Below are 19,862 nucleotides of genomic sequence, written 5' to 3'. Positions count from 1 at the left end.
CCACCCCTCAAAATAAACAAGGTGACCAATTTGTCCACCTCCTTGAAGAAAGATTTCAGGAGAAAGACCAGCAGGCTCTGAAATAGAAACAGAAATTGTGGTTGCACATTCATTTTAACTGCCTGCACAAGGCCTGCCAAATCAGCCTTCACCATCCCCACCAAACTAGTTAAATTACACCTTCGGAGCCCACCCCAATCCTCCGCCACTTGCATACCCCAGGTACCTAAAGTGGGTTGCCGCCATACGAAATGGCAGCCTCCCCGCCTTACTGGCTAGGATAACATAAAATACTCGCTTTTCCTTATGTTCAGTTTATACCCCGAGAAAGACCCAAATCTTTGGAACAGCCCTATTATATTCCCCACCGCCATGCTCAGCTCGGAGATGTACAGTAGCAAATTGCCAGCATATAAGAATACCCTATGTTCCACCACGTCTCCTCACTATACCCTTCCACAACCCCGAGCTCCTTAGTGCGATGGCCAAAGGCTCTATAGCCAATGCAAACAACAGGGGGGGAACACAGGTCACCCCTGCCTAGTAACCCAGTGCAGAGCAAAGTAGCCCAAATTCATATTAGTGCGAACACTCACCATCAGCCCCCTATACAACAGCCGTTCCCGCGATGTGAACCTAAACCCAATCCCAAATCTTTCTCAGATCATCATCAAATAACCCCACTCTTCCTGATCGAATGCCTTCTCCGCATCTAGTGCCACCACCACCTCAGTCTCCTTTCCATCCGTCAGCAACATGATCGCATGTAGCAACCTTCTGACATTCAAGAACAGCTGCCTTTCCTTCACGAACCCAGTCTGATACTCTCCTATCACCTTCGGGAGACACCCTTCCAACCTTGTAGCCAGCACCGTTGCCAAAATCTTGGCATCTATATTCAATAGGGATATAGGCATGTACGGCCCATACTCAACCGGCTCCTTATCCTTCTTTAATAGCAAGGAAATCGAAGCCTGCCCCAACGTCTGTGGCAAGACCCCTCTACCTATCACCTCCTCAAACATTCCCACCATCAGCGGTGCCAACTTGTCCTTAAACGTCTTATAACATTCCACTGGGAATCCATCTGGTTCCGCCACTTTCCCTGACTGCATCCTCCCAATTACCTCCTGTTCCCCCACCAGCCCCCCCAGCCCTGCCCTGTCCTCCTCCCCCAACCTTGGATACTCCAACCCGTCCAGGAATTCCCTCATCTCTCGCTCCTCTCCTGGTGGCTCCGACCTACACACTTTCTTATAGAACTCCACAAAGACTTCATTGATATGCACCGGGGCCATCGCTAGCTGATCCGTCTTATCCTGTACTGGGACTATCTGCCTCCCCTTCGCCTCCCTCCAGAGTTGGCCAGCCAACATACGCCCGCCTTCTGCCCATATTCCTAAACTGCCACTGTCACCCTTCTTAATTGGCGCACCGCTTTCCCTGTGGACAACTGATTAAACTTTGCCTGAAACTCATTCCTTCTGGCCAAAAGGGCAGGATCCGTGTCCCCTGCGTATCTCCTGTCCACCTCCAGCATCTACTGTCAATTTTTAGTGCTCCTCCCTCTCTTTCTTGTCCACCTTAGCCTGAACCAAGATTATCTCCCCCTCACTACTGCTTTCAGAGCCTCCCAAACTACCAATTGCGAAACTTCCTCAGTGCAATTAAACCCCACATATTCCTCGATCACCTTCCCGATCTTATCGCAAAAACTCTGGTCCATCAACAACCCCACATCCATTCTCCACCCTGGGTTTCTGGGCCACCCACTTCTCCAGAACCACATTCACCCAATGCGGCTCATGGTCCGAAATAAATATCGCTGAATACTCCGACCCTTTGGCCCCAGCCAATAACTCCTTCCCCACCATGAAAAAAGTCTATTCTAGAGTACACTTTATGTATCGGGGAGAAAAACGAACTCTCCCCATTTCCTCGGGTGAAGAACCTCCACGGGTCCACAACTCTCATCTCTCCCATGAGCCCAGCCACTGTCTTTGCCCCCCACCCCCCCGACTGGACCATTAAGCATGGCTGTGACCTGTCCATCCTCGCCTCTTGCATCAAATCACCTCAGTCAAACTCTCAACTGTGAAGGACGTGGCTCAAGCCAGCGACACAGTTTCCGCGATCTTTCCTGCAGTCGGGCTGACCCGCTCGCTCAACAGTGAACGTTCGCTTGCCCCTTCTTCTCAGCAGCTTTTTTCTGGGTCTTCGACATTCCCCTCCCCCTCCTTCCTTAGGTCTACTTGCACCAGCTTCTTCAAAAACTGCTCCTGGAACCAGGCATTAAACTCCAAAATTCAGAGCCTCAAGCAGGGGCCACCCAATGTGCGACTTCCACCTACATGCCACCAACGGGAGTCCTCCCCTTTAGTCATAAATGTGATCATGACCAAATTGCCTTCTACTTTTAAAGTGTTGGTTGAGGGATAATTATTGACCAGGGGAGCTCCCTTATGATTCTTTAATAATATAGTCATGCCATATTTTGTTTTAAATTTAGAGTACCCAATTCATTTTTTCCAATTAAGGGGCAATTTAGCGTGGCCAATCCACCTACCCTGCACATCTTTGGGTTGTCGGGGCGAGACCCACGCAGACACGGGGAGAATGTGCAAACTCCACACGGACAGTGACCCAGAGCCAGGATCGAACCTGGGACCTCGGCGCCATGTGTTATGCCATCTTTTCGTCCAAGCGAAGATTGGGTCGCGATTTTAAAAATTTCAGGAGCTTTTTACAGGCTGTGGTTCCATGGCACCGGTAGCCCTCTGGCAGCTATTGTTTTGGGAGATTAGCTGATTCTTAGTCAAGAACATTATCTGCAAGTCGAATACTATTTTTAGCTGAGGCACTGCAAGTGCACTGGGTTACGACTGCTGTGAGAACTTTGGCTGATTTTGCTTCCTTAGTCCAGGGAATTATTCAATTGCTTGTGTGAGATCAGTCATGGATTGCTTTCTCCAAAAACAGGAAGGCATAATTTACTGAGAACTTGGATGTTTAATAGATTTTTGATCACTTTTGATATACCACTGGGTAAACAAAAAGTGCTGACGGCTGACTTCTTGTAGTTGCAGAAGTACAAAACAAAACTCACCTTTCTTTCTGACGTTCTTCCAGCTTACGTTCTTCCAGTTTACGTTTTCTTTCTTTTTGTTCTTTTTCTTTTTTCTGTTGATTCTGCTTATTTGTGGGCTCGGGGGGCGGTTTCTTAGACTTTTTCTTCACCTGTAAACAATAAAGTGATACTTATTTACTTTTGTTCAACAAACCCCGTCCACTTAATGTATCATGTTTTTCCTAAAATTTCCTGACTTTCATATATCTTAACCTTCGATATGTAGAGTTCGATTTTTCTGGTACGAAGAGATGTTCTGCTGACCAATTTGACGAAAGCAGACAAAAATCTTGTTCTACCAAAGCAGCAACTCTCTCTCTTCTCTCCAGGTGTACTCCGTAACCAATACAAATATATATTCATAACCAAGTCATCTTAGGCAGCATTTATACTACAACTTTAGCATCAATTCAGGCAGTTTGCAGTGTAAATCCAGAATCTAATTAAAGTGGACCCATTTCCTTTGTACAGTGTGAGGTGGAGGCAGTGGAAGACTTCCTCATCCAGGGTGCAGTCAATACATCAAACCAGAGGGAGGCACGGTGGCACAGTGGTTAGCATTGCTGCCTACGGCGCTGAGGACCCGGGTTCGAATCCCGGCCCTGGGTCACTGTCCGTGAGGAGTTTGCACATTCTCCCCGTGTCTGCGTGGGTTTCACCCCCACAACCCAAAGATGTGCAGGTTAGGTGGATTGGCCACGTTAAATTGCCCCTTAATTGGAAAAAATGAATTGGATATTCTAAATTTTAAAAAAAAATACATCAAACCAGGTGAAAAAAATCAACAGTTCGTCAACTTGCATGCAATGAACTTAAATATTTAGAGAGTGGAGAAAGTGACTCGCACACCAGTTAAACATTCAAAATGTAACTGCATACATTCACAAGCACACAGTTCTCTCACCTGAGCAGCAGAATTTATGTTTCAACTAGTCAATGTAAACTGCCAGCTGGAGTGAAATTGCTCCACCAAGTTGGAGTTGGGCTAATTCTTTTCACTGGCCGACACAATCCAAAAGACTGGTTAATAACATACTTCTATTCTTTTCATGTGTCTCCCTGAATGCATCTATGCATCAAAACTCAACAGCTGAGCAAGTTCCACAACTAACCAGCTGTCTATTATAATTCTCAAAGTCAAAACTGTGTCAAGTTATTGCATATGTATTAGTTGATGCATCTCTGTATCTCATTTTATCTTTGATGAACTAGCTAATTTTGTCATGTGGTGTGCTTTGCTGTGATCAGTGGCGTTTAGGAACTATTATTTGAACTGGGATACAATACAGTTCATGGGAAACCCAAACTTTGGAATCTAAATATCGATGTTTTTCATGTGGACTTGCAGAAGGTAATTCACAAATTCCCTCTTAGAGATTGTTAGCTAAAGTCGAAGCTCAACAGGGTCTGGTTTAGCACACTGGGCTAAATCGCTAGCTTTTAAAGCAGATCAAGGCAGGCCAGCAGCACGGTTGAATTCCCATACCAGCCACCCCGAACAGGCACCGGAATGTGGCAACTAGGGGCTTTTCACAGTAACTTAATTGAAGCCTACTTGTGACAATAAGCAATTTGCATATTTTTGTTTCATGAAATTGAACACACCTGGCTCGGAAATTGGCCAAGTGACAGGAGAAAGTGTAGGGATAATGGGCAAGTACTTAATTGGCAGAATGTGACCTAGTGATGTCCTACAATAATGATCTTGTTATGTGGCTGATCAGGCTCAAGATACTAAATGGCCTGCTCCTTTGTTTCAATAGAGGTAAATACAGACATTTTGCTCACACAATGTACAAAGTAACAGCTCCCGTCATTATTATTATTATCCAGTCAAATAGCTTGCCACCATTCACAGTGTGGACGCACACATCTAGTATAGCAACTTGAATGAGTATCAGTTGGCAGCTAATGGCCATAAAACGGCACCCCAAAATGAGTCGGTGCCTTCAACAATGTTAGCATGAACATTTAAACGAAAAGATAAACATTTTAAATTCAACGAATAATGAAGATGTATGAGAAAGCAGTCACCTCTTTTTCCACTTCCGAGTCAGAATCAGAGGCATATTTCAATTTAGTCCTATTTTTTTTTGTCTTCTTTGATGAATCTTTCTTCTTTATGTCATCTACTTCATTAAGTATTTTGTCCTGTTCCTCCTCTTTTTCTTTCTCTTCTTTCCGTTTCCTCCTTTCTTCCTCCTCCTCCTCCCTTTCCTTTTCTCTCAACTTCTTCAGCTCTTCTTCCTGCTGTTTCCTCCTCCTTTCCTCTATCTCTCTCTTTCGTTCCTCATCCCGTTTTTTCCAGTCGCTGATCTTGCTTTCAGCATCGCTGTCACTGTCACTGCTAAAAGTTAAATACTAAATGTAAGATACATTCGCCATTCGCCTTTTCACATGGAATTTCTAAACAACTAGTACAGGTGCAATGGGCCAAGCAGAGAAGCTGTATTTTAAATAGTTACAATTACAGGTGGGGTTATACCAATTCTTGGATTTACTAATAAACTTGTGTTCTTTAACACAAGTCATTGATTTTGAAAAATTTATTATTCTGCTCGTGTCAAGGTAATCTACAAGGCAGTAATAACCAAATTTTGACTTTAGTGGACAATTCTAGACGATTTCCAAATTATTTTTTCCTTTAACATACCAACATATACTTCATTCTGTTTCAGTAACTTTGTAAATCCAATTTGGTCTATTTGCAAAATCAAATAGTTTTGACTATTTTACTAACCTGAGGCTGCTGGAGACAGACGGTAACCTTTCAGTCTTTGGCTTCCTCCCTCGAGGTTTTGGAGTCTTCTTTTGAGTTGCTGAATAAAAAGAAAAATAAGGATGAGGTTCTGTCTAAAGTGGGCCTGTAGTTAATCTGATATTCACAATTTATTTGTTGGCTGTACAAAGCTCTGTATTTTCAACATAATAAACTAACCACATTATATCTTTAGAAAGTTAGATATTGTAGGCTGCAAAATAGCAAACAACATAATTCATTTTGTTTAATTAATCCATCATAGGAGAGATAGGTTACAAATGCTAATAATGGCAGCGACAGATTGCAAATTGATTAATGTTTAATTGTTACTATGTAATAATTAAACTAATAACAAACTAGTCCACTATCCAATATTTGGACACGACCAAGGGTTATGAAAAGAAATGCTGAAAAGTTCCAGAAATTATTGACCCTCATTGTTATACCTGGTTTCCTGCCCCTGACAGGTTTCTTTATAGAATCATCAGAGTCAGATTCTTTTTTATATTCTTCATCATCATCCTCATCCTCCTTAGCTTGTTCCAGCTTCTTCTGTTCTTCCTCTTCCTCTTCCTTTTCCTTTTCCTTCTCCTCCTCCTCCTCCTCACCCTCCTCCTGATCTTCATCATCATTCTGCTTCTCATCTTCTTCCTCCTCCTTTTCAGAATCAGACTTCTAGAAAAGGTTTACATAGAAAACAATGAATGGTTTTCCTATTCATCTTGTGGGAGGGGTGGGGTTGGAGTCAAACTACACAAAATCTGAGTGGTTGGCTTCATCCAAAAATTAGACAGCTGCTTGCAAATCACTCATAAACAACATTTGCATTTAGCACTTTTAACTAATAAGATGTCCCAAAATGCTTCACACCGAGAGAGCCAAATGAAAATAATTGTTTTGAGGGGATTTTTAAAGTCATGGAGGGAAGTCATGCAAAGAGGTTTACCAAAGGTTGAGCCACCTTCACCAAAGGTTGAGCCAACATGGTGAAGGCTCTGCCACCAATGAGGTTGCTGAAGGGAATGGGTTCAGAGAGAGAGAGAGAGAGAGAGAAAAACAAGAGTCAGAGATGGTTGCAGAAAAATTGGGGATCGTGTTTATGAAAGATAGTGAAGTAGTGGTAACGTCACTGGACGAGTAATCCAAAGGTCCAGGCTGGTGTTCTGGGGTCACGGGTTCAAATTCCACCACTGTAGCTGGTGGAATTTAAATTAATAAAATAATGAAATCGGGGCAGCCTGGTAGCGCAGTGGTTAGCACGACAGCTTCACAGCGCTGAGGTCCCTGTCTGTGTGGAGGTTGTACATTCTCCCAGTGTTTGCATGGGTTTCGCAGGGATGTGCCTGGTAGGTGGATTGGCCACGCTAAATTGTCCCTCAATTGGAAAAAATTAATTGAGTACTCTAAATTAAAACGAAACAATTAAATTATTTGTTTTTTCAATCTGGAAATGAAAGCTCGTCTCAGTAATGGTGACCACGAGGACTTCCGGTGGCAGCTATGAAGGAATAAGTGGCACATTTGGTGGCTTCCGCTCGGGTCGGACGTTTGGACCCTTTCCCCCAATTTTCTACCGGACTTGAACTGTAAAATTGAAGACAGAGGCAACTGTGTACTGAATTCCCACATCGGTGCATGGAGAGAAGGACTAGAAGTGCTCATAAAGGCACAAACAGAAAGACAGAGAAGGCTTGGGCTGAAGCTGCAGCGGGAGACAGCATGGCGGAGGACCGGACCTCTTGTCGACCCAGCGGTCAATGGAGCAGCTGAAGCAAGTTATTCAGGAAGGCTTTGCGAAGCAGAAAAAACTGTGTGGACCCGATAAAAGAGTTGATTGAGCGGCTGGAGCTTAGATAGGACGGCCAAGATTGGTCGATCCAGAAGGTGGAGAAGGCGCTGGCTGAGCAGGAGGAACATCAAGCTGATGTGGAGTTGGAGGTGGGGATGCTGAGAGACCAGCAGAAGAAGCTCCTGGAGAAGGTAGAGGACCTAGAGAATGGGTTCCACCGGCAGAACATGAGAATCGTTGGGCTCCCGGAGGGGTCCGAAGGAGCAGACGCTGGGGCACACATCGCAGATATGTATGAGAAGTTGCAGGGGGATGGGATTTTGTCCTTCAGGATTGAGGATTGTGTTCCGGACGTTTTTGGGGAGGACCAGACGGGGTTTATTAAGGGTATGCAGTTGGCGGCCAATGTAAGAAGGCTGTTAAATGTGATCATGATGCCCCCGGAAGGTAGGAGGTGGAGGTAGTGATCACAATGGCTGCAGAAAAGACTTTTGATCGGGTAGAATGGGGTTATCTGGAGATACTGGGACGGTTCGGATTTAGGCAGGGCTTTATTGACTGGGTCAGTTTGCTGCATCAGGCTCCTGCAGAAAGTGCACGGACGAATAGGATAACATCGGACTATTTTAGACTACACCGGGGGACGAAACGGGGTTGCCCCCTCTCCCCACTGTTGTTCGCGCTATAGAGCCGTTGGCAATTGCTCCGAGAGCCTCAAGGGGCTGGTCCGGGGGGGGGGGGGGGGGGGGGGGGGGGGGGGCGGCGTGCACAGAGTCTTGCTCTATGCAGACGACCTGCTTCTGTATGTATCGGAGCCGTTGGAGGGGATGGAAGAAATCATGAGGACTCTAGGGCAATTTGGCCGGTTTTTGGGGTATAAGCCAAATATGGGGAAAAGCGAGATGTTTGCAGTCCAGGCGAGGGGACAGGAGAGGAGATTGGGGGAGCTGTCGTTTAGATTAGTAGGGGGGGGGGGCTTTAGGTACCTAGGCATTCAAGTGGCGCGGGAATGGGACCGGCTGCATAAATTAAATCTGGCCAAGCTAATAGACCAAATGAAGGACGATTTTCGGAGATGGGACGCACTCCCATTGTTATTAGTTGGGAGTGCAGACGGTGAACATGACGGTCCTCCCGATATTCCTGTTTGTGTTTCAATGTCTCCCTATCTTTATTCCGCGGTCTTTTTTAAACGGGTCAACAAAGTGATTTCTGGCTTTGTTTGGGCGGGCAAGACCCCGCGGGTAAGGAAGGTAATGCTTGAGCGGAGAGAGCGCGGGCTGGCGCTGCCAAATTTTTGTAACTATTACTGGACAACGGATATAGGCATGATTAGGAAGTGGATGGTGGGGAAGGGGTCAGCATGGGAGCGTATGGAGGCGGCTTCATGCAAGGACACCAGTTTGGGGGTGTTGGTAACTGCGCCTCTGCCGTTCCCGCCGGCACAGTACTCCACCAGCCCCGTGGCGGTGGCGGCCCCGAGAGTCTGGGGGCAATGGAGGAGACATGTGGGAGCAGAGGGAACATCAGTCTGGTCCCCAATCTGTAATAATCACCGGTTTGCCCCGCAAAGTATGGATGGGGGGTTCCGGATATGGTGGAGAGCAGGGATCGAGAGGATGGGGGATATGTTCACAGAGGGGAGCTTTCCGGGTACGAGGGCGCTGGAGAAGTTTGGGTTGGCGATGGGAAACAAATTCAGGTATCTGCAGGTGCGGGACTTCCTACGTAAACAGGTGTCAACCTTTCCGCTCCTACCGCTAAGGGGGATTCAGGACAGGGTAGTTTCCAGAGGGTGGTTGGAGAAGGGAGCATCGCGGACATTTACAATGAACATATGGAATTAGAGGAGACGCAGACCGAGGAGCTGAAGCGCAAGTGGACACCAGAAGGACCTGGGAGGAGAGATAGAGGATAGCCTATGGGCAGACGTGTCGAGTAGAGTCAACGTGTCCGCAACATGTGCCAGGCTCAGCCTGATACAATTTAAGGTTGTACACCAGGCGCACATGACAGTGGCCCGGATGAGCAGATTCTTTGGGTTGGAAGACAGGTGTGTAAAATGTGCGGGAGGACCAACGAACCATGTCCAAGTGTTCTGGGCATGTCCAATGCTTCGGGGATTTTGGCAGGGGTTTGCAGATGTCATGTCGATGTGTTAAAAACAAAGGTTGCCGCTGAGTCCAGAGGTGGCGATTTGCGGGGTACAAGACTCAGGAATCCAGGAGGAGAAAGAGGCAGACGTTCTGGCCTTTGCTTCCCTGGTAGCCCGGAGACGGATACGATTAGCTTGGAGGGACTCAAAGCTACCCAAAGTCGGAGACCTGGCTACCGGACATGGCTAGCTTTCTGTTTGGAGAAAATCAAGTTCAACTTGAGAGGATCACTGTTAGGGTTCGCCCGGAGGTGGCAATCGTTCGTCGACTTCTTCGCGGAAAATTAATCGTCAGCAGAAGGGGGGGGTGGGTTAGTTTAGCTTAGAGTAGGGGGGTTAATAAAGGTGTGACCTGTAAGGGAGGGAGCCGACTTTGGCAATATGTTTATAGTTTCATGTACATTGTTTATTGTGTTGTTGTTATAATACCAAAAAATACCTCAATAAAATGATTATTTAAAAAAATAATGGTGACCATGAAACTATCAATGATTGCCGTAAAGACTATCTGGTTCACTAATGCCTTTTGGTGCAAAACATCTGCCATCTTTACCTAGACATGACTCCAGATCCACAGCAATGTGGTTGACCCTTAACTATCCCCTGAAATGGTCTAGAAAGGCAGAGTTCAAGGTCAATGAAGGAAGGGTAACAAATGCTGACTCTGCCAGCGACACCCACATCCCATGAAAAAATAAAAACAGTGTTGCATGGTTATGGGGTGACAATTGAAGTCAGCAAGAATTTAGTGTCACATCATAATTGAAGGTTCCTTTGTTTTTCTGTCTCCGTAGATAGTTCAGGCAAGTGCCCTATTGGGCCCCCTCCTCCACCAACACCCTGACTCCCTCCCTCCCCACCACCCTCCTTTCCACTCTCTCCCCACTCCCGCCCTCCTTTCCCTTCTGTTGGTACAGAGGCGAGGGTATTTGGTGTCTCCAGTGCAAAGTTTAGTGCTTGTACCATTTATTTTTTGTAGAAATGTGTTGTGAACCGTTTTAATAATCAGAGTATCCAGCCCCCTTCCCGTACATTGGTACTGAGGGCTGGGTACCCTGTTTCTCTAACACAAAATTAGCGTTTGTACCATTTGGCCTTGTATTTTTTTTTTGCTGTTTTAATAAAAAGATATGGATTAGGAAGCAAGCACAGGATTGTGAAACAGCTATGTAACAAAGTCAGAATAAGGGATAGGAGTACAGGTAGACAATATTGTGGCAGTGATAAGTCTTGGTTATAGACAGGATATGGGATTGAAGCTCAAATCAAGATCAAGAGAACATCAGTATTGCATAGCATGTTTCAGCCTCATCACTGGAGGTAAAGAATCACAGAATTGTTACAGTGCAGAAGGAAGTCATTTGCCCATAGTGTCTGCACTGGCTCTCCAAATGAGCATCATGCCTAAGCAGGAACGTTTTTCCCCTTCTACCCTCTCCAGTACCGTCATAATTTTGAACATCTCTATCACATCTCCTCTTAGCCTTTTTCTCTCTAAGGAGAACAGTCTCAATCTTTCCAATGTATCAAAACTGATGTTTCTCTCCCTGGAACCATTCTTGTAAACCTCTTCTGCGCTCACTTCAATGGATTCACATCCTTCCTCGAGTGTGGTGCCCAGAATAGTCCAGCTGAGGTCTAACTAGTTGTCTTGTATGAAAATAGTTTCATGGTCACCATTACTGGTGCTCATTTTATATTACAGAATTACTAATTCATTGACTTTAGATTAAACCAGCTGTCAAGGTGCAATTTGAACCAATGTCCCCAAAGAATGAACTAGATTTTGGATTGGTTGGGCCACTGTCTCCCAAAAACAAACCAGCCATTTAACTTTACACAAGTATTGAAGCTGGTGTCCGTAGGTTAAAGCTTCTTCTGAAATTCTCATTCCACATCTTGATGACTAATTTGTATTGGTAGTCTCTAGTTTAGCTCTTCCTTACAATCAGAAACACCGTGTCTATTCAATCAAACATTTTCATAATTTTAAAGACCTCTATCTGCCCTCGGCCTATTCTTTTTATGGGAAAAGAGACACAGTATGTTCGATCTTTGCCGATAAGTGCAACCTCAGTTTTTGAACTGGGGAGTGCGCAAATCTTATTTGCACTCTCTCCAGTTCCTCTACAACCTTTTTATAGGATGTTGGACATACTACTTAAGGTTTAACCAAAAGTTTAGTAAATCTTCTCCAGGTTTCCATTCTATCGCTTTAGAAAATGAACCCTAGTGATTAGCTTGGTTTTATTACGCCCTCATGGACCTGCGTTACTTATTTGTATACCCAGATCCCGATGCTCCTCAAACCCACTTGATTCTGATCTTTCAAGAAATATGTGACCTCAATTTTTCTTACTAGAATGCAATTCTTCACACTTGTGTTGATATTCAATTGGCAATGATATGCCCATTTTGATTCCTTGTAATTTGTACAGTCCTCCTCAGTGTTGAGTATTCTTCTCAATCAGTCATCCACAAATTTAGGAAAGCTGCTTTTGGTTCAAAGTCTAAATTGTAGAGGCCCAGCACTGATCTTGGAGAGGCCACACTTCCTGCCTTTTGCAACTCAATAACTACTCCTTATTGGAGATTGACAGATGATCAGATAGAGGTATTTAAAATGTTAAAAATATTTAATAGGGCAAATATGTAGATGCTATTTTCTCTATGGGAGGTTGGGGCAGCATTTCTAAATTTTGTGGATGACTGATTGAGAAGAATAGTCAACACTGAGGAGGACTGCACAAATTACAAGGAACTATTAATAAACTTGCAAAATGGGCACATCATTGACAATTGAATATCAACAATCAAGGTGGTCTAATTGGAGGAGCATCAGGATCTGGGTATACAAATACACAATAAGTAAAGCAGGTAAAAATACCCTATCCTTTAATAACACTTTCTTAATCTCATAATAGAAATCCACTCAAGCTCCACCAAAGCTTACACCTTTGGATCATTAATCAATCAGGCATTTTCCAATCTTCATAAGAGAACTCCATTACCCTGTCACAACCAGACATTAGTACAGTGCAATCCAGTCACAAAGTTGAAAATGCGAATTACCTTTTTCTTCCTTCCAGCTGCAGGACCTCGCCGAGGTGTTCTGGAAACTACTTTCTTTTCTAGCGTAAATTCCTAAAGGGACAAATGCGAGAGTATTCAAAAATCTTCGATGGTGACTGCCCTGGGGATTGTCCTTGGCTGCTGTGCATTCGACTGGATAGATTCGGCCTCACTAACTCAGAATCACCAAATATCATCTCACAGCAGCAATTAGCTCACCACAAACTGGGACAAGTCAGAGACCCTTCTGGCCTGTGTAGCTTAACTATTCAGTGGATAAACGCATGAGCCATCAAGAGAGCTTTCTACTTTAGAGTGAAATGGTGAGGGAGGTGGGGCGGGGCAGGGGGAGCAGAGGGAGATGACTGTCAATTGATGTGTCTGACACTGCCGAAACGGAGACCGATAGATTTCTACATATTAAAACAGGAAGCAATAGTGCGGGAAAACGGTGCTGAAGTAGATCAGTCATGATCACTCACTGCTCCAATTTCTGTTCTTGTGTTCTCCAAAAATTGTGCGCAAGTATGAAAAGGTAAAAACTCATTTTTATTATTTTCCCTTTGATGAATCACTATTTAAATGTTTATACTTACTTGGTCACTATTTTTCTCAGATTCTGAAGAACTTGCTTCAGAATTCTCCTCTAGCGAGTTGGAACCACTTTCCTCTTCCTCTTCTTCACTTGATTTACGAGCTCGCTTTGGAGGTGGTTTCTACAGATTTACAAAAAAGTGAATATATTTTTTTTTCCCCACTGATGAGCATTGTTTGCTGCGGGTTGGGATTTATTGCTTTAAAAAAAAAGGCAATTATGATTAACTTGAATTAAAGATAAATATGCTACAATTATTCCGGACACACTTTAATTAGTTTCCCATCATATGACCCTAGAAAATAGGAATAGGATAAAGCCATTCAGCCTTCAAGCCCATTCTACCATTTAATAAAACTATGGCTAATCTAACACTCACTAATTCCACTTGCCTGCCTTAGCTACAGAAACTTCAATTCCCCTGTTGATTAAAAACCTGTCAATCTCAGCCCTGAAAATGTTCAAGGACTTGACCGCCACAGCTTCCTGGGGTAAAGAATTCCAACGATTCACTACTCTCCAAGAGAAGAAAATCTTCCTCATATCTTTCTTAAATGAGCAACCCCTTAGTCTGTGACTATGCCCTCTGGTTCTCCACTCTCCCATGTGTGGAAATGGCCCCTCAACATTTACTCTGTCTAACTCACGTATACGTTGCAATCATGTCACTTCTCATTCTTCTGAACTCCAATGAGTTCAGACCCAACCTGTTTAATCTTTCCTCATATGTCAGTGTCTCCATACTTGGGATCATACTAGTAAACTTCCTTGATACTGCCTTCCAATTATAATACATCTTTCCTTAAATAGACGGACCAAGACCAAAACTGTACACAATATTCAAGATGTAGCCTCACTTGTACCATATACAGTATCAGCAACAGCTCTTCACTTTTATATGCCAGCCTCTTTGGAATAAAAGCCAGCATTCCATTTGCGTTCCCCGTTACCCTCTACACCTGTGTGCTAGCTCTCTACGTTTCATGAACAAGGACCCCCAAATCCTTTTGTGTTACTGCTTTCTGCAGTCTCTCTCCATTGAACTAATAATCCGCCTTTTAATAGTTTTTTCCAAAATGAACAGTCTCACATATTCTCATACTGAATTCCTTCGGTAACTACATAAGACTGGAGGAAATTATTTATAGTAGCTACAATATGTAACCTTTCCAATAATTTCTCTAATCCTTCAGAAATACTCAGCTTCTGCTTTGCATGAATGATTTCTTATATTAAATGCCACAAAACAACAGTGTAATTCCATGGAACACCACGCAAGACTGATTTCTGTTATTAATACCTATTTTTGGGGCAGCATGGTGGCACGTGGTTAGCACTGCTGCATCACGCGCCAAGGACCCAGGTTCAATCCCAGCCCCGGGTCACTGTCCATGTGGAGCATGCACATTCTCTCAGTGTCTGCGTGGGTCTCAACCTCACAACCCAAAGGTGTGCAGGGTAGGTGGATTGGCCATGCTAAATGCCTCTTAATTGGAAAAAACATAATTGGGTACTCTTAAATTTATAAATTAAAAAAATGAATACCCATTTCTGATTCAATTTTGACAGCAATAAACAAACCCTTTAAAAAATGTTAAAGGGCTAAATTGGGCTAACGGTACAATACTAAGATGAGGAAACAATGCACATTTATTAGCCCCATATTAGGATAGAGCATCCTAATCGAGACATCTGGAAAACAGATCAAGTGCCTACTATCTGTTTGCAGAAGGAATGACAACTGCATCTTCAATGTATTATATTGATAGTTGGATGGTAACCCTAATTTGAAAAAGTCTGGGTCAACACTGCTAAAATTGTAATCAAATTTGTCGAAATTCACGTCAGATAAGCCAGACATTTTTTTTCTGCCCAGCTAAATGAAAAGGCAGAGTTATGGTATTGTGGCTTTCTTTGAGTTAAGTGCCTGATCCTTTGAATTCAGTACCATTAATTTGATAGTTGATGATTTTCTATAGGTTTTGTTTACTTTGAAAAGAATCCAGAACCAGGTCGTTACAGATAATCTGTTTTGGGAGGCAAAGGTAGCTCATGGGAGCATTTTGAGTTTTGATTGTACAGCATTAATTTAATTTATAGAATTTTCATAACGTTAAGTGCAACATTTTTGACTCAACATAAATTAGTAGACATAAAATATGTTGATGAACTTGAATATGTTGTTGAAGCCAAGGTAGCATATTTTCTGTGAGATTTTCATTGGTGTGTGAATCAAAGGGGAAACATTGTCAATCAAAAAGACCCAGCGCTGACAACATCTTGGGCTTAGCAAGAATGGTCTTCATTCATTGTTGATGACAGTCTACTTTGTTTGTTGAGAGATCTGTTGGAAGCAATTTTGAAAATTAAGACGTCAGCATTTTCAAATTCGCCCATTTCTGGTTTTAACAGAGCCAGGATGAGGGTCAGTTGACCAATCCACACTACTGTTAACTTCTGTCGGATGACTTTCCGATCAGAAAACAGGAAAGGAAAGAGGGGCAATCTGGAGGCGATCCAGATTGTCATGTGCCTTTACATCACTGCTTGTGGGCCAGGTGGAGCAAGAGTGTTTATTCATGGCATAAAGAACTGACCCTACAACCCATCCTCCCAGACTGCCTGACCCAACTCCATGATCTGTTTGACAGCAATAAACAAACCCTTTAGAAATTGTTAAAGGGTTAAATTGGGCCTCTTTCCCACCCTCGTATCACTAAACCTACATGAAAATTTTCCTGCTTAACATTCAGACAGCTAGTCTGTCAACCAGGCTGGCTGTTGGGTGGAATACCTGGCAGAGTTTAAACATGCCTTGGGAGTTAAAAATCAGGAATTTAATAGTTCCTTTTTTTTTCTCCTTGGAGAAGTCTCTCTCCACCTGTAACCTCTTCCAGTCCTACAACCCTCAAAAATATCCAGAATTTAGCTACTCCACCATTGGCTGCCTCCGCCTCAAGCTTTAAAGTTTCCCTCAAAGTTCTCTATCTCTCTTTTTCTTTATCGTGCTCTTTTAAAGCCAAATCTTTGACCACGGTTTTGTTCTGAGAGATTCCTGTGAAGTATTTTGTAGCGCTTTACCAGATTAAAGCCACTATGTAAATGCATGCTGTTGTAATTTTCCCACTCTTGTCCAGCTTTATCTTTTTTTAAAAACTTTCTCAGCTTGTTAAACTTGGTGGCAGATTTGCTGTGATAGTAGTTTTGATGTCTGGCTCTTCATAATTACCTGGCATATTCCCACATTCTCTGATCTGTTCAGTCCTACGAAGCAGCTCAACTTCCATTTTCCAGCACTGTCCACATTTGAAATGCTAACCTGCCTTTTCAGATATTGCTGGACCTGCTCCTTATTTCCAGCATTTTCTCTTATTTTTGTTGCTGAACTGCTTAGTATATTTCCTAAGCAGCTGAAGGAGATACAAAACCAATATTTTACAGACCCACCATTATACTTCATATTCAGCACCACACAGTTGTGGTGGTCGGCAGCAAGGTGGCGCAGTGGGTTAGCCCTGCTGCCTCATGGCGCCGAGGTCCCAGGTTCAATCCCGGCCCCGCATCACTGTCTGTGTGGAGTTTGCACATTCTCCCCGTGTTTGCGTGGGTTTCACCCCCACAACCGAAAGGTGTGCCGGCTAGGTGGATTGGCCACACTAAATTGCCCGTTAATTGGAAAAAAATGAATTGGGTATTCTTTTTTTTAAAATAATTTTAATTCATATTTTCACATTTTCACAAAAAAGAAAACAATAACAGATAATTCTAAGAACAAATAAAAAGCAGAACCCCCCCCCCCCCATAAATACAAAGGAGAAACAATAAATTAATGCTCGTCATTGGCAAAAAACAGATATTCAACCCAAAACAAAAACAAAGCCCCCCCCCCCCCCCCCCCGGTTGCTGCTGCTGACCTTTTGGGCGAGATTCTCCGCAAATGCGGAGAATCGTAAAGGCTGCCGTGGGACAGGCCGTGACCCACGGCAACCTTCACGCCCACTTCCGGGGCCGATTCTCCCCCCCCCCCCCCCCCCCGGGTGGGGCTAGGAGCGCGGCCCCGTGCGTCATGGCCTTGACAACGGTCATCAAGGCCGCACGTCAAGCATCACGCCGGCTGACGCGGCCGATGACGTCGGCCGTGCATGCGCAGGTTGGACAACGCCAGCCCGCGTATGCGCAGTTGGCGTCTTTTCCCTCAGCCGCCCAGCAAGACGTGGCGGCTTGATCTTGCGGGGCGGCGGAGGGAAAAGAGTGCGTCCGTTACTGACGCACGGCCCGCGATCGGTGGGGGGGGAAGAAGAGAATAGCGGGAGGGCGTGAAAAATGTCGGGAGGCTATTCTCCCACCCGGCGTGGGGGGTGGAGAATCGCGCCCTTTGTTTTTAGCGTTCTGCCAGGAGATCTAGGAATGGTTGCCATCTCCTGAAAAACTCCTGCACTGACCCCCTCCAATTTAATAAACCCCGCCATATCGTTGACCCAGGCCTCCACGCTTGGGGGGCCTCGCATCCTTCCACTGAAGAAGAATCCTCCGCCGGGCTACTAGGGACGCAAAGGCCAGAACACCGGCCTCTTTCGCCTCCTGCATTCCCGTCTCCACTGCAACCCCAAATATTGCGAGTCCCCAGCCTGGATTGACCCTGGATCCTACCACCCTCGATACCGTCCTTGCTACACCCTTCCAAAATTCCCCCAGCGCTGGGCATGCCCAGAACATGTGGACATGGTTTGCTGGGCTCCCTGAGCACCTAATACACCTGTCCTCGGTCCCTGGCTCATCCTTGTCCCGGTCATATGAGCCCTATGCAGTACCTTAAACTGTATGAGGCTAAGCCTCGCACACGAAGAGGAGTTCACCCTTTCTAGGGCATCCGTCCACGTCCCCTCCTCAATCTCCTCACCCAGCTCCTCCTCCCATTTATCTTTCAGCTCCTCCACCGAGGCCTCGTCTACCTCCTGCATCACCTGGTACACTTCCGAGATCCCCCCCTCTCCAACCCATATCCCCGAGAGCACCCTGTCCTGGACCCCACGCGGCGGCAGCAGGGGGAACCCCGCCACCTGCCGTCTATCAAACGCCCTTACTTGCATGTACCTAAAGATGTTCCCCGGGGGGAGCCAGCTCACCCAGGCTCGCAAACTTCCCGTCTATGAACAGGTCCCCCAGCCTCCTGACACCTACCCTGTGCCAACTCAGGAACCCGCCATCAATTCTCCCCGGAACAAACCGGTGGTTCCCCCGTATCGGGGACCCCATCGAGGCCCCCACCTCCCCCCTGTGTCGCCTCCATTGCTCCCAAATCTTGAGGGTAGCTGCCACCACCGGGCTCGTGGTATACCTCGTCGGAGGGAGCGGCTCGTACCCACACAGAATGCCATCTCCAGCCTCTTCCATGCCGCCCCCTCCCCGTCCATTACCCACTTACGCACCATCGCTGCGTTGGCAGCCCAATAATACCCACAGAGGTTGGGCAATGCCAGCCCCCCCCCCCCCCCCCCACTGCCCCGCTCCAAGAACACCAGTCTCACCCTTGGAGTCCCGTGTGCCCACACAAACCCCGTAATGCTCCTGTTAACCTGCCTGAAAAAGGCCTTCGGGATAAGGATGGGGAGGCACTGTAACAGGAACAGAAACCTCGGGAGCACCGTCATCTTGACTGACTGCACCCTACCCGCCAAAGACAGCGGCAGCATGTCCCACCTCTTAAACTCCTCCTCCATTTGCTCCACCAGCTTTGTGAGGTTTAGCTTATGCAAGGCCCCCCAGCTCCTGGCCACCTGAATCCCCAAGTACCTGAAGCTCCGCTCCGCCCTTTTCAGTGGGAGCCTCCCAAATGAATTGGGTATTCTAAATTTTTATTTTTTTTTTAAAAATTGTGGTGGTAACCCAAAATACTACTTCAACGTCAATATTGTTCTATTTTATAATTATTTAAATTTGGGTTGCCTTTCAATACTCCACGGTTATCATTTGATTGATAATGTTAAGTATTAGAGAACAGTGCATGGCATGGGTGACACCCTGGGCTAGTGAGTAGTCAATTCCAGCCCCAATTGACCTGGAGTCGCAAAATAATTTAAATTAACTATTAACTTTTTAAAAAACACCCAAAGTCTTTGACTGCCCAAAAACGAGTCATCAGGTTTGAAAATTTAAACACAATTAATTTTTATTAATAACAATAACTATTAAATAGGCAGCAAATACAACTGGTTAACTATTATCTAATTCTTAATCTTCCTTCTTTATCTCACCCCCTCTGCACACACAAGACAGACAAACACAGAGGGGTGTAAAGGAAAATAACATGAAAAGTAAAAGGATAAAAGTCTCTGTTTCAGATAGACGTCTTCCAGTATACCT

At 45.0% G+C, this 19,862-nt stretch overlaps 1 protein-coding gene across 1 annotated transcript in view; it reads right to left on the bottom strand.

Moving 5' to 3' along the window:
* The window catches only part of hdgfl2 (HDGF like 2), a 97,142-nt gene that overhangs the window by 31,360 nt on the left and 45,920 nt on the right, over nt 1-19,862 (bottom strand). The window contains exons 5-10 of the mRNA XM_038776845.1: nt 13,501-13,620; nt 12,905-12,976; nt 6,335-6,563; nt 5,868-5,946; nt 5,162-5,474; nt 3,107-3,237 (exon numbers count right to left, since the gene is read on the bottom strand). Of these exons, the coding sequence (XP_038632773.1) occupies nt 3,107-3,237; nt 5,162-5,474; nt 5,868-5,946; nt 6,335-6,563; nt 12,905-12,976; nt 13,501-13,620 (944 nt within the window). The remainder of the gene's footprint in view (nt 1-3,106; nt 3,238-5,161; nt 5,475-5,867; nt 5,947-6,334; nt 6,564-12,904; nt 12,977-13,500; nt 13,621-19,862) is intronic.

The sequence above is a fragment of the Scyliorhinus canicula genome, chromosome 18, assembly GCF_902713615.1.
Source record: "Scyliorhinus canicula chromosome 18, sScyCan1.1, whole genome shotgun sequence".
NCBI classification, from domain to species: domain Eukaryota; kingdom Metazoa; phylum Chordata; class Chondrichthyes; order Carcharhiniformes; family Scyliorhinidae; genus Scyliorhinus; species Scyliorhinus canicula.
Note: the sequence above shows the minus strand (reverse complement) of the source record. Positions and strands in the feature narration are given on the sequence as shown.